This window comes from Schistocerca serialis, chromosome 4 (genome assembly GCF_023864345.2).
Source record: "Schistocerca serialis cubense isolate TAMUIC-IGC-003099 chromosome 4, iqSchSeri2.2, whole genome shotgun sequence".
Taxonomy (NCBI): Eukaryota; Metazoa; Arthropoda; class Insecta; order Orthoptera; family Acrididae; genus Schistocerca; species Schistocerca serialis.
Genome location: NC_064641.1, coordinates 860,009,159 through 860,022,408, shown reverse-complemented (window position 1 = coordinate 860,022,408; position 13,250 = coordinate 860,009,159). Strand labels below are relative to the sequence as shown.

At 36.7% G+C, this 13,250-nt stretch overlaps 1 protein-coding gene across 1 annotated transcript in view; it reads left to right on the top strand.

Moving 5' to 3' along the window:
• The window catches only part of LOC126473497 (hemocytin), a 568,134-nt gene that overhangs the window by 438,492 nt on the left and 116,392 nt on the right, over window positions 1-13,250 (top strand). Inside the window, exon 59 of the mRNA XM_050100583.1 lies at window positions 6,631-6,755. Within this exon, the coding sequence (XP_049956540.1) occupies window positions 6,631-6,755 (125 nt within the window). The remainder of the gene's footprint in view (window positions 1-6,630; window positions 6,756-13,250) is intronic.

The window sequence follows — 13,250 nt, the reverse complement described above, 5'->3', positions numbered from 1 at the left end:
GTGTAATGCAACCCACAACAAAGGAAACACTTAGCTGAGCTCTGTGATGAAAGAAAGATATGGCACCAAGTGTATCTAGAATAACAGCAGTGTAAGATACCAATTAGGACTGTAAAACACAGTAGGACCATAAGGAAGCACTAGCTCATTGCGTTTGTACACTAATACATGGTGTGCTGTATCACTGTTGTTCTAGATACACTTAATGGATAACTTTAATCATGAAGTCCACCCAAGTCCCTACTTTGCACCATTGTGTCATGTAATATTTCTTCACAAAGTCTCCAATACTGAAGTACTTACAGCTATAAAAGGACCAAAGAATAAGTACTCCAGTGGTAGTGACAACATTCCTGATTTAATTGTAAATAAATGTGGAGAATCCATTGTAGAACCCCTAACCCACATAATAAATGCATCCTTTACAAATGGAGTTTTCCCTGACCTACTAAAGACTTCTAAAATTACCCCACTTCACAAAAAGGACTCTAAAAATGATGTAGCCAATTACAGGCCCATAGCACAACTCAGCTCATTCTCAAAAATACTTGAAAAATTATTTTACACCAGATTGGAAGACTTTACTAATAAACTATCCTTATTGACAAACCACCAGCATGGTTTTAGAAAGCAAAAGACAACTACCACAGCTATTTATGAGTATCTCAACAAAACCTTAAAAGCACTGGATAATAAGGAAATCACTACTGGTATCTTTTTAGATTTATCCAAAGCCTTTGATGTAATTGACCATACCATACTCCTTAAGAAGTTAGCAAATAAAGGTATAAGAGGAATTGCAAACAAATGGTTAGAATCTTACCTGTCAAACAGATTTCAAAAAGTTGAAATTAATTTTGAAAAAAAGAATACAACCACCCATCGATCTACTGTCCACTCCTCTGACACAATGCCTATTAGATATGGTGTGCCACAAGGCTCAATCCTGGGACCCATACTGTTTCTGCTATACATTGATGATATAAGCACGAAGCTTGCTACGGGACATACCACACTATTTGCCGGTGACACAAGCATACTAATAACAGGTACTGATACAGAGGACCACAACCAAAAAATTAAACCGCTTATGTCGTCACTCAGCAAATGGTTCAACGAGAACAAACTGATTATAAACATACAGAAAACAACGTACATCAACTTCAGACTCTCATCCCAAAAACAAGAAATGCCTGATGTGATTCTAAATAACCAAGAGCTTATGTGTGTGGACTCTATCAAGTTTCTTGGCATATGGCTTGAAGAAAATCTTAACTGGGAGACTCACACAAATTATATCTCAAAAAAGCTCTCAACTGTGTGTTACATTTTAAGGATACTCAAAAAATCAGTCACTAAATCTGTTCTCATACATGTATATTATGCTTACTTCCATTCTACGTTACAGTATGGAATCATATTTTCGGGGAACTCACCTGGAGGTAGATATATTTTCAAAATGCCAAAAAATGCAATATGCATAATATACAGTCTAAGACATAACGAATCATGCAGACAACATTTCAAAACAAATGGCATTATGACACTGCCCTCTGCTTACATTTATAATATCGTCTCATTTGTCAAGTCATACCTGTTAAACAATGACTGCACACTAAAATTCAATCGAGATATTCATAACTATGCAACAAGGCAGCAATCTGACCTACATATGATTCAGTCCAGAACTACCTGCTGCCAAAAAAGTGTTTTAAGTGTTGGGATACAAATGTATAATAATTTACCCAATGAAATCAAAGCAACAAAGAACCCAAGAGCCTTCACACATAAGTTAAAAAAATATCTCTTGGACCATTGCTTTTATGCAGTTGATCATTTTTTTGAAATGGGTTAAAAATGTAAACAATATGATAAATGTTCAATTAGGTCTGAAAATTATATACTGTGCATGTGTATGAAATATACTGGACTACTTTACTCTTACATTTGTATTGGCTGTTTGTATTTTACCATACAACATTTGTATTTACTGTTTTGTTAAAGATAGCTAACTTCCTCATTGCAAAATAATGTAAAATCAATTTATTAAATATTACTTGCAGATATGTTCCCTTGACCTGTCCAATATCGTATGTACAACCTTACAATTCTATGATTTGTATTAACTGTTTTGTTTAAGATAGATAATTTCCTTGCTACAAAATAATGTATTCCTGCACCAGTGAGAATGAGACTATGAGGAATCAAGACCCAAGATACTGTCATCTCGTGCACACCCAGACACATAATATTCCCTCGCATGTGTGGAAGAACAGATATTAATGATGACTGACAGCCATTCAAAATTAATTCAGAATAAATTTGGTGCATGTGAATATCTTGGCATCAACTGAATTAGGTATAGATACACTCGCTATTAGTGACATATGAAAACTGTAGTACAGTACTAAATTAGACAACAAGCTTAGTACCTTTTCTCTATGCCTTTATCACCTAGAATGAAGATGATAAAGACATAGGCAAAAGGCACAGCCATTCCATACGTCCACTCCCTACCACCTACTGCAGTCCTGTCACAGGGATCTCCTGTCCCATCAAAGACAGGGCCACTTGTGAAAGCAGTAATTTGGTCTACCAACTTGGCCACCCTTCTACAAAATCATGACTAGTAACAAGCTGTCTGTCCATATGAATGGCCACCAGCACACTGTGGCCGATAGACAGCTCGACCATCCAGTTGCCATGCTTGCCGTATGACACACTGTTCTTGACTTCCATGACTGCTTTACAGCCTGTGCCATCTGATTCTTCCCACCAGCACCAGCTTTTCTGGACTGTTCAGGTTGTAACGTCTAACACACCTCACTGTGTCACTGTTGAATAATTATTAGAAACAAAAATGTTTTTTCGAAATGTCACATTTGTGCATCTACAGTGTTTACATCAGAATCAAAAATGGCTTTGAGCACCAAGGGGCTTAACTTCTGAGGACATCAGTCCCCTAGAATGTAGAACTACTTAAACCTAAGGACATCACACACATCCATGCCTGAGACCATAGTGGTCGCGCGGTTCCAGACTGTAGCACCTAGAACCACTCAGCCACTTCAGCCAGCTACATCAGAATCAATTTTCTTCAGCTTCAGTAAGTCTAAAGATGAGGGGAGAAGTGTTAGCACATTATTTGCAGTAGTAATAGTGAAAATAGTTATTTTAACTTATCTTTCTTCTCAGTGTCCATTGTAATAGTTTTCTATTGTTGGCACAGTGTTCTTGAGGTGTGTGATTCTCTTACATGGATGCTAGAGGCTATTGGACATTTAGTCTAATACATTAAAGACAATAATAAAACATTTCAGGCATTTGTCTCCACTTTTTAACATTTTTATTCCATGTCTGGAAATACTTTAACCCCCAACTACCTTACTAAACAAAAACAAAGATTTTACATATCAAAGTAACTCTGTAACTTGCATGTCAACAGTCTTTCCTTATGTCATTTTGGTAGCTCATAACTAACAAATCCAGTGTCAATAACTTAAGATGAAATTACAATTTTCAATTAAATCATAAATAGGAACAATAATTGAGCTATTTGAAAAATAATCACATTAATAACAGTTGTGTTAGATCGGTCATGTGAACATAAAACTTTCATAACTGAATATAAAGAAAATGATATTTTGCCATTTTTTTTTTTTTTTTTTTTTTTTTTTTTATTTTTTTTTTTTTGTTCAAAAGGTATAACCTACATGATTTCTTTTTTGATATTGACATAAAGCCATCATTATTTTTTGTCACATATAAAAATATTTGATAGGAACGATAGATTTTTAAGAGCTAAGTGATGCTGAACAAATTTTGCACAATAGTTAACTGGTCACAATTAATCACACCATCTCAATTTTAGGTGTACTGTCATAGGTCATGTTGGATTAATATTCAGATGGTCTTTGCCAAATACATGATCTTTGTCAAACACATAGTCTTTGTCAAATACTGTGGTCTTCCTGAAGATGTCGCATTACTCACATGAGAATAGTTGTTTCTGAAAAGACCGAATCTCTTTTTCCACTGTGCTTCTCCAACCTCATTTTCTCATTAGATAACACAAATGCTTCAAGCTCCTGAAAATGTCTGTTCTCCTCTATCAAACTGAAGAAAACATGTTGAAACTATTAACCAATTGATCAACATCTCCTTTGGTCCTGAAGTTTCACAAATCTTACCACAAAATCCTTTAATATTCAGGGAATGTTTCAAACAACAAATTAGCAATACCATAAGGCTAACAATGTTGCAAGACTGCACCACTCTGAAAATTAAAAATGGTTATAAAGCTACACATTAGCCTAGTACTTTAACAGAAACACATCTTTCAAAACTACAAAGTGCTGTATTCATTTAGGACTTTCTACATAGAATAATGCTGTCAAAATATTCCATTAATTACAACCTGTAAAATGAATTACAACACAGTATTTTTCTGGTTTCAGACTCTATAAATATAAACTGAAAATTTATGTTTTTGATTTCAAGCAGTTTCATTTTGTTAGTGTTTAATATATTCTACACTCAATCAGTATAAATTAAACATCAAATTATTGTAACTTTCAATAGTAGGCAAGAGTGTTCATAATTGCCACAAACATGACACCCATAAAATCTGTAATTGAATAGGTAAAACTGTTTCTTCTAATTAGAGTACATCTCATAATAAACTTCAGAAATGAAAAAGTGGTTAATCCTTTCTAACTGTGCATTATGGAACTACCTGAAGCTCATAATGAGCAAATCCATGAATACTGAAACAAAGATAGCATTTTAGTTGATGTTTGCTACAGTGGCATCTGGAATCAGAGAAAAACTATCATGAGGCCATATATTTAATAAATAAATAATGATAACTCTAGAGTGTAACACAAGACATAGACCCAGAAAACGATTCACTGAAGTCCTGAAGAGTAAATTGGCATACAAACATATCAAGTGATGAAATGTAGGCACCACCTCTTGTGTACCAACAATACCTGTTCGGTTTTGTAGATGTTCAGCAGTTCTGATTGGGTGGTAATTATATGGACTGCCATATTAAAATGACATACTGTGATGTGTGATTAATATTTGACCTTTTGCAAGTATTGTTTTATACCACGTATGTACATTATGCATTTCTAATTTTTTCTTGCTTCGCTTTGATGTGTACATATACCATATAATGGTGTGAAACCAAAAATGGTAAAACAATAAAAGACAATTAAACAGCTGTGTGTCATGCATGGTAACAAATATTTAACATATGTTGGCAACTACTTTCAAACAAGTGTCCATCCTAACTAATGAGGTTTTGAAATGAAAGATTATATGAGGAATCTACGAATGAACTATAGGGTGGGTGAGAAGTCTCCATATCTCCCTAGTAGTGAGGAAGTGCCCCATCTCACTGCAAGCATGTGTTCTGTGAGACTCTCTCCTGAAGCTGAGGTGTTAACCATGTTTGCAATATGTGTAAATAATTTGTGCAATGGCAGTCCCTTCAAGAAAGTACAGTCCAACCAGATGTTGAGGTATCATTGCTGCCCGTATCATTATGTGAGGCGGGTTCCTTTCTAACTTGACTGTCTAATGAGGATTCTCTTTGGCTCTTATGACAATATTTCTGACACACAAGTTGCAATAAATGACACATTGATATGAAAACATAACCTCAGCACATCTCACCGCATTTAGAAATTGAGTTAACAAAGCACAGTGTGCTAAAACACACTCATTCCAGTCTGTATGCAACAACTGGCTTATGATCGTCAGTCTAAAAGTTCTGACCTTAAGGGTTTTTTTCATGCAAACTCGCATTGTCATCCTTGGTGTACCAAGTTCCGAAGCATGTTTATGTGTCAACTTCATAGGCGATTGTTCAATTGAAGCAGAGACCCTGGCACCCTTCCACTCCGCGGTCTTTCTTTAAAACTGCCAAAAGTAAAAGCACATATCCCCAATCCAGAAGTGTTGCCTTTCACAGTGGAGCCTTAATAGATCTTTCCTGGAATGCTCCCATGATCTGTCTCATTATCTGCACTGTGTGTTGGCACTACGCACACATCAATAGTCTAACTATGACCGCTCATGTCTGCCACAGTTACAAATTAAATTACTGCAACTGCAACTGTGAAAGAATGTAAACATGAATTCTAAGAACTGATTCAAACAATTGACAAGAAGTAACATAGCTAACAACCTGCATAATAACAGTTATACTAAACAGGGCTTACGGGAGTAAGGGACTCCTCACCCACTCTGTACAGTCTCCCAAGTGGATTGTGAAGATGGGATTACACTACTTGAAACATGCACAGAACCATTAAAGGCATCAGTCTTCCCTTACTCCATACATAATGTGGAATGGGTAGAAACCCAAATACATGATACAAAGCCAAATGATCCACAGCGGTTTGCAGGCCACAGATGGAGATGTTTCATCTGAAGGTTTTTTAGCAAAAAAATAATGCTGTGCTTATAAATGGAAAACATGAATAAATCTCACAAACATTTACTTATTTTTTACAGTTTGCATATTCCATTATAATTATTCTCTCTCTCTTCTATGTCTAAAACAGTTTTAACTCTGCACGTAGTTTTATTACTGTTAGTTATGCAATTGTCTTATTATAGGTGTTTGTACTGGATTTGGTGATCCACAATATGTAACATTTGATCAGCAAAACTATACATTCAGTGGCAACTGCAGCTACATTGCTGCCCAAGATGTCAATCCAACTGGAAATCACGACTTCCAAGTAAGAAATTAACATTTGCTCATACTATAATTTTGACTCTTAGAAGAAATGAGGCCATAATTATATGTAGCACTAAAAATATACATTAAACTTAATATCTTCAAAAGGTACTTAAAATGCCCAAGAAATATGTAATTTTATATTCATTCTTGAATTCTTTCATTCATTCATCCGTTGAGTCCATGTATACTATCATAGAGAAGGACCTTCAGTCAAAAGGAATGGGGCAAGGTGTACACAAAATTAAGTGAACAGCAGGTATGAGGCCATTAATAATTAACTGACATAGAACTACTATTTACTGCTTTTGGTTACTCAAAATAAATACAGCATATTAAAATTAACATAAAGCCTCACTCTGAAAAATGCTGCTGCCTCAGTTATATCAATTACCATCTGTTTATTACTGTTTCTTGTTTAAAACTGAGGAAGATATTCTGATACCACATAGATGTTATTCATGAAAGAGTTGGGTATTCCCAACTTCTCTCTGTCCTTGCATATAAATTGCATGTTCTTTACACTGATCAAGAATTAAAATAATGCTCATGATGGTGATTTAAAAGTTACATCTGACATGTTGATATGTTAGCATTTTACAATTTATTTCAGCTTCATGCAGTACCTCTTTCTGTGAATCAGTTTCATCAAAAAGTAGGTATATTCATATCACATGATTGGTTGTGAGTCCCTCAAGATGGATGTTGAGCCATGTATTTGAAATTCCTTGTTTTGCTGCCACTTCAGTGATTGGCATGTCCTTAACTTATCCCTTTAATCCTTCAGGGGAATGGAGACTTACAGTGTAATGTGGAATCCAAATCACACGTTGTTCCTGGTATATCTTCATTTCATTGGTAGGTGAAAGCTAGCATAAAGGCAGACTGAAAAATTCCAGTGTCTGGCTGGGATTTGATCCCGCAACCTTACAGTCTCCATGCTCGCACTTTACCACAGGAACACCAAGCTTGACTTTACTCTCACCAAGATGGCAATAAAAACAACCACATCTTTCCTTTCTATCAGCTAATCTCATACTATGTTGAAATTAAACAGTGTTTCCCTTTGATCTCTGAATGAGAATATTGTCTATGATAATTACTACACAATATAGTTTAAATCTACCTTTGCAACTGCTAAAGAATGTGTATTTATTTTACCATACTGTTTCATTTTGTTTATTTAAATCATCATAATTAGTTGCAATTTCATCTCTTTTCCCCCCTGCATCTGAAAGTAGTGTTTGTACGCAAATTTTCCAGGTATTCCTCTGTTTAACATTAATATGTTGTACATACTGTCATTTTGGCTTGTAACACAGGTTTTCTTACTTAAAGTGCAAGACATTCTTAAATATTTTGTCTTGCTTTGTAGCAAGAAATGTGAGGTCTGCAAACCAAAGTGTTCCTGCTCTATATACATCTCCAAGTCTGAGAATTGCTTGAAGGAAGCTTTCCAACTGCATTATCAGTGAGGTTAATTGGTTTGTGTACAAGCAGCCAGCTACCTGTCTTTGAAGGAAGATTAGAGTTTGCCATCGTGTCAATGATTAGAGATGGAAAAAAAGTTTGGATTGGGTGCCCAGTTAATGGCATAATAAAAAATGGTATTGCTATAGCTTGCAAGAGAGGCAAACCACATAATTGTGGCATAATATTTCTGTGAAGTGATCGCCACTGCTAAACAATCGAAACTTTACAATTGTCTCCCATCCTTTTTAAAGGAACATCTTGCCAATTACCTGAAGAATTTCAGGGAAACAATGTAAAACCTAGATCTAGATGATCACATGGGGATTTGAACTGCTGTCCTTCTCAACATTAGTTCAATATTATAACCACTGCTCCACCCCACTTGGTTTGAAAATTGAGACAACACCAGGATTGAGTTGATCATCCCAACAACTGTAATCCATCAAACACTGATGCATCCATTTGGAAGTCTACAGGCCATCTATGAATAATACTTTTACCTTGGCACAATAATATGTACTGGTCTGTTATAAAGGGTTTGTGCACATCTTTGTGATTAAAATGCTAACCAAGTGCTGAGAAACTTGTAGCCTTTGGGAAATGAGGAAAAACATTTTTCATATTGTTGGGAGGAGACAGAGATAATGGTGTAAGTTCCTGAACTTCATTAATTGTTTCATATTGTTCTTATTACAATGCGAAACCAGTAGGAGGATTCTTTGAAGAGGACAGAGATGTCCCATTATTGGGTGCCCATTTGCTGGCATAATGTGAAGTGGTAGTGTCCTAACTGGCTAGAGAGACAAATCACATACTGTTACATAATATTTCTGTGAAAAGCCACCACTGCCAAACAACGAGATCTTTACAATTGTCTATTCTAAATGTGGAAGCTGGATTTGCCATTTGACATGGCACCTTGTCCAAATAAAATTGTTTACATCATGATACAGCATCTATCAGTCACAGCTAAAGAAACTTCTCATACTGAATAACTGCACTTGGCATACAGGGTACTCCTCTGCGTTCTGGTGTGATGTAACATCAGCACCCCTCCTTAAGCCAGGGAGGAAGATGTTACTGTATCATTTGTGTCACTATATGCATGAGATAGAAGTTCTAGTGGACACTGAACTGCTTTTTGCCTTGTGTTTCCCAACCTAAGAAGCTCCAAAGTCTCTTTCAGCTTATGTTCAACTGATATTATTCTACAAACAAAGATGATGTGACTTACCATATGAAAGCGCTGGCAGGTTGATAGATACACAAACAAACACAATCATACACGCAAAATTCTAGCTTTCGCAACCAACGGTTTCTTCATCAGGAAAGAGGGAAGGAGAGGGAAAGACGAAAGGATGTGGATTTTAAGGGGGAGGGTAAGGAGTCATTCCAATCCCGGGAGCGGAAAGACTTACCTTAGGGGGAAAAAAGGACAGGTATACACTCGCACACACACCCATATCCAACCACACATACACAGACACAAGCAGACAGGAAGACAATGTCTGCTTGTGTCTGTGTATGTGTGGTTGGATATGGGTGTGTGTGCCAGTGTATACCTGTCCTTTTTTCCCCCTAAGGTAAGTCTTTCCGCTCCCGGGATTGGAATGACTCCTTACCCTCCCCCTTAAAACCCACATCCTTTCGTCTTTCCCTCTCCTTCCCTCTTTCCTGATGAAGAAACCGTTGGTTGCGAAAGCTAGAATTTTGTGTGTATCATTATGTTTGTTTATGTGTCTATCGACCTGCCAGCGCTTTCGTATGGTATGTCACATCATCTTTGTTTTTAGATATATTTTTCCTGCGTGGAATGTTTCCCTCTATTATATTGATATTATTCTACCATTGATAAAATTACCCTTCTATAGTTAGCTACCCAGCAAGCCTTCATAGACAAGTGACCCTGGAGTTTTTTTCAGTCTTCAGAAGGCCTACTATACTACTTGGAAGAATAATATCCTTTGACAGTTCCATGAATTGGGCTACTGACCTCTTCTACTCATATTCATCAGTCCTTCATCTCTCAGACTTTCTTCAGTTATCTTGTTGAGTGTGTGGTTTGAGGTTTTTGGGCGTAAAAGTTATCTTGTTGAGCAAGTCATCTCAGATCACTTTGAAATGGAGTATAGTATCCATCAGTTTATTGCTCTTAGTGTCATTATGGTTTTGGTTGTCATAAGTAGCATTATACCCACTGTGAGAAGGCAAGTACAATGCTCCTTTTTCATGGATGTTTTCACTGTATTATGCTACTTTCCCAACCCACCAACAGCAAGTTCCATAAAACAAAAAGTTAAGAACACCATATTGATCAGTGTGCATTGTCATCATACATTCTTAAAGCAGATTTCATCAATTTGCTTTTTAACAAATGCACCCTAATGAAATTGAAAGATTCAGTGAAGTTTGCAAGCCTTTTATTTGATGATAAAATATTGTTGTTGCCCCACCTTAGGGAACTGAAAACCAAGCCCCATAAGCTTTTTAACATCTTCAGGGGCATTAGCCACAATACCAGCAGTATACAGGGTGAAGCACTTAAATCTAGACAAATGACAGTTTTTTAAAAAGCAAATTTATTAAAACAAAATAATGATGAAAATGAAAATCCTTTTTCATATGTTGTTGTTGTTGTGGTCTTCAGTCCTGAGACTGGTTTGATGCAGCCCTCCATGCTACTCTATCCTGTGCAAGCTTCTTCATCTCCCAGTACCTACTGCAGCCTACATCCGTCTGAATCTGCTTAGTGTATTCATCTCTTGGTCTCCCTCTATGATTTTTACTCTCCAAGCTGCCCTCCAGTACTAAATTGGTGATCCATTGATGCTTCAGAACATGTCCTACCAACCGATCCCTTCTTCTAGTTAAGTTGTGCCACAAACTCCTCTTCTCCCCAATTCTATTCAATACCTCATCATTAGTTATGTGATCTACCCACATAATTTTCAGCATTCTTCTGTAGCACCACATTTCGAGAGCTTCTATTCTCTTCTTGTCTAAACTATTTATCGTCCATGTTTCACTTCCACACATGGCTACACTCCGTACAAATACTTTCAGAAACAACTTCCTGACACTTAAATCTATACTCAATGTTAACAAATTTCTCTTTTTCAGAAACACTTTCCTTGCCAATGCCAGTCTACATTTCATACCCTCTCTACTTTGACCATCATCAGTTATTTTGCTCCCCAAATAGCAAAACTCCTTTACTACTTTAAGTGTCTCATTTCCTAATCTAATTCCCTCCGCATCACCCGACTTAATTCGACTACATTCCATTATTCTCGTTTTGCTTTTGTTGATGTTCATCTTATACCCTCCTTTCAAGACACTGTCCATTCCGTTCAACTGCTCTTCCAAGTCCTTCGCTGTCTCTGACAGAATTACAATGTCATCGGCGAACCTCAAAGTTTTTATTTCTTCTCCATGGATTTTAATACCTACTCCAAACTTTTATTTTGTTTCCTTTACTGCTTGCTCAATGTACAGATTTAATAGCATTGGGGAGAGGCTACAACCCTGTCTCACTCCCTTCCCAACCACTGCTTCCCTTTCATGTCCCTCGACTCTTATAACTGCCATCTGATTTCTGTACAAATTGTAAATAGCCTTTCGCTCCCTGTATTTTACCCCTGCCACCTTCAGAATTTGAAAGAGAGTATTCCAGTCAACATTGTCAAAAGCTTTCTCTAAGTCTACAAATGCTAGAAACGTAGGTTTGCCTTTCCTTAATCTTTCTTCTAAGATAAATCGTAGGGTCAGTATTGCCTCACGTGTTCCAACATTTCTACGGAATCCAAACTGATCTTCCCTGAGGTCGGCTTCTACCAGTGTTTCCATTCGTCTGTAAAGAATTCTTGTTAGTATTTTGAAGCTGTGACTTATTAAACTGATAGTTCGGTAATTTTCACATCTGTCAACACCTGCTTTCTTTGGGATTGGAATTATTATATTCTTCTTCAAGTCTGAGGGAATTTCGCCTGTCTTTTACATATAAGCAGTGATATCTTTCAAGAGTAACATTACTTGATGCGACCCCTTTCAGCGACAATGAGCGCTTCCAGTCTTGTCCTGAAGTGATCGCATGCATTCTTGAAAACTGCATTGACCATATTCACAAATGATGTTGGATAGCGGTGCCTAGAGATGCATCATTAGGGTGCCTCATCTTATTGATAACTCTTTCAACTATGCTCCAAACATAGTAGTTGAGGGGGTAAAACTCCTTTAATCAGAACATGTCAGCATTATCCAAGAGCCAGTTTTGGACTAAATGGCTCATGTGAACTGGATCACCATCCTGTTGTAAAACATACTGTCTCCCTGAGGCCACAGTTACCATCCACAATTTCACAACATTTGTCTAAACCTGCAGGTAAACTTCCCCTCACTGGACACAACACATAGATTGTGAACCCCCAGACTTCTACAAAGCATTATACTTGCCCACAAAATGGTAAACAGTTGATCTCAGGTACTTGAAGAATAAAACTACCTCTGTGGGCGAATGCTCACTGCAAAAATTTTCAATAATTGCAGCTTTTCAGTTGTGCTCCACAATTGGCCATAATGCCATGGCCATTTTGAGGTTCTCACTGTTTACTAGATGCCTATGGCTTTCAAGAATACCAGTCGCAACGTCAGACCAAAAGATGATATGGTGGGAAATTCGAATTGAAATTTGTCCGGATTTAAGTGCCACACTCTGTACAGAATGTGTCTGCTTCAGTTTTATATGGCTTTTGTGTGATTCCAGTTTCTAGTACATTGGTCAGCAAGACTTGATACAAAGTAATATAACAGTATTACAGTGTTAACATTAATTATATTGTACCTAATACATTAATTTTAATTGTTTCTATGAATATGCTATTCATTGGAATAGAAGGCTTTGCTGCCCAAGAGAAAGGTACTAAATTATCCACAAGACATTTGATTTGCTCTGGAGGAATGTGGAATACATACATTTACAGTTATCTTACTTATTTTTGTGCTAATGGTAAGGCCCTTAACATCT